This window comes from Mizuhopecten yessoensis, unplaced genomic scaffold, assembly GCF_002113885.1.
Source record: "Mizuhopecten yessoensis strain PY_sf001 unplaced genomic scaffold, ASM211388v2 hete_36153718, whole genome shotgun sequence".
Taxonomy (NCBI): Eukaryota; Metazoa; Mollusca; class Bivalvia; order Pectinida; family Pectinidae; genus Mizuhopecten; species Mizuhopecten yessoensis.
Genome location: NW_018484963.1, coordinates 1 through 3,972, shown reverse-complemented (window position 1 = coordinate 3,972; position 3,972 = coordinate 1). Strand labels below are relative to the sequence as shown.

Below are 3,972 nucleotides of genomic sequence, written 5' to 3'. Positions count from 1 at the left end.
CACTACATTAGTAACACACGTTAGATACACTACATTAGTAACACATGTTAGATACACTACATTAGTAACACACGTTAGATACATTGAATACATTTATTGCAATTGCTCATTATTAAGTCAGCTTTGTCTTCCAAGATGATGTATAGTGATTTGGCTTAGGGTTGTCAAACCAGACCAGTTTTACTCGAAAAATCCTCCGACCGAGAGAACGCTTAATCGGTCAGTTTGGCACTCAAACAATTAACAACAACAGATACATAGTTTGTTAATTTTCTAATCGAAACATATTTACAGTTGATAAATATTTATTAGCACGATAGTTTACTCGTGGATTTTCGAGCTTATCAACACATAAACCCAGGAAATACATAGTGATAGGAATTCCTACATATATACATAGGAAGTACATGTATATAACCGCAGTCAGTTTATGAACCACTTCATTCAGAATCGAGTTGTATGCATTGTATATATACAATAACATGTTTTTGTGCTCTAACTCATATGCAGTATTTCATTGATTAGTGCACCTCTTTTAATGTTTCACTGAAATCAGTCAAGTGTGTACGCTTCAGAACGAGTACTTCCCCGCAAGTTGGCATACCACAATTTTGTATTCTGGCTTACTTTAGAATCTGTTCAGGCTTTCTATGGTATGATCAGCATCTCTTTGCCAGTCTTTACCTGAGAGAGCTAAAACAGCACTGAACGGTCAGTCTGAACATTGTATTCATTACTAAAATGTCCTATTTGGGTCCCATGGATAGCCAGGTGAACATTTGGCTCCACACGGGGTGAATAAATGTCTGATTATTCAGGCATAAAAATCAAATTATTGTATTTTATGTGTGTAATGTATTACCTTAGCTACATTGTATTTGATGTGTGTAATGTATTACCCAGGCTACGTTGCCAAAACTTTTTTTTAGGTTGATCTCATTGGTTGTCATCAATCTATCAAATTGACGTACAAAGGTCTGAAAAGAATTTATTTCTATTTAAATTTACATCACATTTATCATGCAAATATGTCAATGCACATTATAAAGCTGGGAGACAAAAACATTGAAGATCATAATTGATATTTTGCTGTTCATATTTTGTAGCTGGAAGAGACCAGAAAAAGGAAGCAAACAAATTACGACATTCAGCCCCAACCAGTCGCTCACAGGACGACTTATATGAACTTGCTCAACCTGTCCAAAATACAGGAAAACACAATTCACCATCCAAGGGGAAGAACTCTGTGATTCCCAGCAAAGTGCCATTATTTCGTGCACAATCACAAGGATTCACTTACGACCATGTGCCAAATATAACGGGAACAAGTTTTGATTCAGGAGTCGAGACTGGTGCTGAGACTGGATTTGAAATTCCAGAATCAGAATTAGAAGAACAGGATGATTATGACCATTTGAGTACATGGAAAGGTAGCAATCCCCCCAGTCCGCTGATCAAGTCACCTGATTATACACACAGTCAAACGTTAGTAGTTGGTGAAAAAGTTGAAAGTCCCAAAATGAACACAGTATCAAGTGCTTTTACCGGGGGCCAATCCTCTATGGCGCCTCCAGGCCAGCCTGCCGGTGGAGTGGAAGAGGTATATGCAGGTGCATACGAGGAACCATGGGATTCCAAACAAAGTCTGCAACATTTTTCTAAGATTGTTGGCAAAGCAGAAAGCAAATACCCCGAGAGCACTGACGATAGAATCATTCCAGGAGTAGTTATCCGACCAAAAGTTAAACAGCCAGAGGTAGCTGTGTACGAGGATGCTTGGGACACAGAGGAAAAACAGAAACAATTCGAAAACAAAGTGAAGGAAGCCCAGAGGAAGCAAAGTGGTGTGGTTTCACAAAAAAGTGAAAGTGAGGCCTCAACGGCAACCTACGATGAACCCTGGACAGACATTAACAGTATGAGGACAACACATCCACCAAAGTCGTCACCAGGGCAACCTAAAAAGAAAGTATCTCCCTCATCTAGCCCTTCACATCGACCTCCGCAATCCCTACCACCATTAAATAACCCTGCTCACAGACCACTTCAAAATCTACCAGGTTCCTCACGTGCTTCTGTTCCTTCAGAATTTGAAAGTAATACGTATGAATCCCCATGGGACACAAAGAAACGGGAACAGGAACTAGAGGATAAAGTACAGAAGTTAAGACATGGCAGCCCAGTTAATCAGAGAACAGTGGTAGACACGCCCCCTCCACTGTCTCCGGGCTCTCCTCCTAACTTTTTTCCTCCACCACCCCCTTCAACACAGATGTATGAGGAAGCTTGGGATATGAAACGTCCGTCACACCTCCTTGCCAAGTCTCAACCAGGTAAGTCAATAGTATTAGAACAAAATACGGTGAAATACTGCTATTTGTGAAATACTGCTTGAAAGTGTTGTATCGGGGAAGGTGTACTTGAAAATTCTGCCACATAGGTTATGTAGCTTTTAAAAACCCTTTTCATTCATCAATAATCATGTATTATTAGGCAATATACACAGGTGTGTCTGTTAATTGTCTCAGTAGACCATACACATACATTAGTCTTCCAGAAGTCTCCCTGGTCATGTGTGACAGGACTTTGACAAGTTTGCTTTGAAAAATAACGGTATGCATATGCATGTGCCTATCTCATTATTTCCTCATGTCTGTGTTAAAAGTGTAAGGAGACAGGACTACTGGCTGCTGAGTCCAGAAAATATTAGCTAGGCCCTACTTTTTAATGAAATGAAAAAGATGAAACACATGACAAATGTTTTAGTATGCAAAAGAACAGCAATAATTTATATAATTGGATTATCAAAGTTACATTGTCTCATAGGCAAACTGATGTAGATGTAAAGCAAAGTCATTACATTCTGGTGTGGTGGAATAGCATCAACATATGTTTGTTTATTATGGTGAGATATATAACCAGGGATTTGAAAATGTTGAAAATTAAATTAATTCATGCCGAAGAAGCCATGGAGTTCGTAAAAGAAAAAAACAGCATTTTCATATCCTCATTGCATATACTTTAGTAGAATGAAATAGGGTTATCTAACACTTGGGTTGGATTTTTTCTTTTTTTTGTAAAGGAAACAATTATTTCATTGATTCATTGCCAAATTTTTCTGATCAAAGAATCGAAATTCAATAACTCTTAGTTAAGCATTGAGGACTAAATCTCTGATAGGTAAACAGATATCTGATATGTGCTATTGTATAGAATTGTCACGGTTAAATGGTATAAATCAGACACCCATATACAATGTACGTTATTTAACAGTAAATGTTCATTGAATAAGCTGGAGAATTTAGGGGATTTTTAAAACTTATTCGTGATATGCGATCATAATGGTATTTCATAAAGTAGTGAAATCACCATCTCTACTTCCTTGTTTGGAAGTGTAACAGGTTGAGGTATTTCTGATACACCTAATGATTTTCGTTAGTTCGGTTCACTATATACTGGATACAAGTGTAGGTCACATTGGAATTTGTCCATACAGGTAAATATACGTGAGACACTTTAATATGTAGGTATGTACTTGAATGTTTTATGCAGGCTACATACATAGTTCATTGAATACTACACATGTAAATGCACCTAGATGTGGACAAAAATATTTCCAACAGTATAAGACAATGCGTTTTAATATGCAGTATTTTAGGATACTCACAGGAAGTTGTTTTTTCTATGCTGTTTATTTTATTTGAAATATCATTCCATCCCCAGAAGGACAAAGGTTTTCTCCTGCCCAGAAAAGAATGTCGGAGGGTTCGGGTAGGGATCGTGCTGAGCCCATAGACTCCGGCCTGCCTTTGGACATACAGAAGTAAGACTATATACTGCTCTCCATGTAGATTGTAATTTATCACATACTGATCAAACATATCATTCACTGAATACTGCCATATCAAATGTTTTGCATATTCTAGTGAAGTTAGTCCGAATTATTCTGACGTTTTATCGACTTTTTTCATA

The 3,972-nt window shown here is 37.6% G+C and overlaps 1 protein-coding gene across 1 annotated transcript; it reads left to right on the top strand.

Annotated features, from left to right (window-relative positions):
* Nucleotides 1-1,104: 1,104 nt before the first annotated feature.
* LOC110444624 (cyclin-K-like) lies at nt 1,105-3,823 on the top strand (the record flags this gene model as incomplete). The annotated part of the gene is made up of 2 exons (XM_021488989.1): nt 1,105-2,333; nt 3,724-3,823. Coding segments are annotated over exons 1-2 (914 nt in total), but the record flags the coding sequence as incomplete, so codon positions are not given.
* Nucleotides 3,824-3,972: the final 149 nt, after the last annotated feature.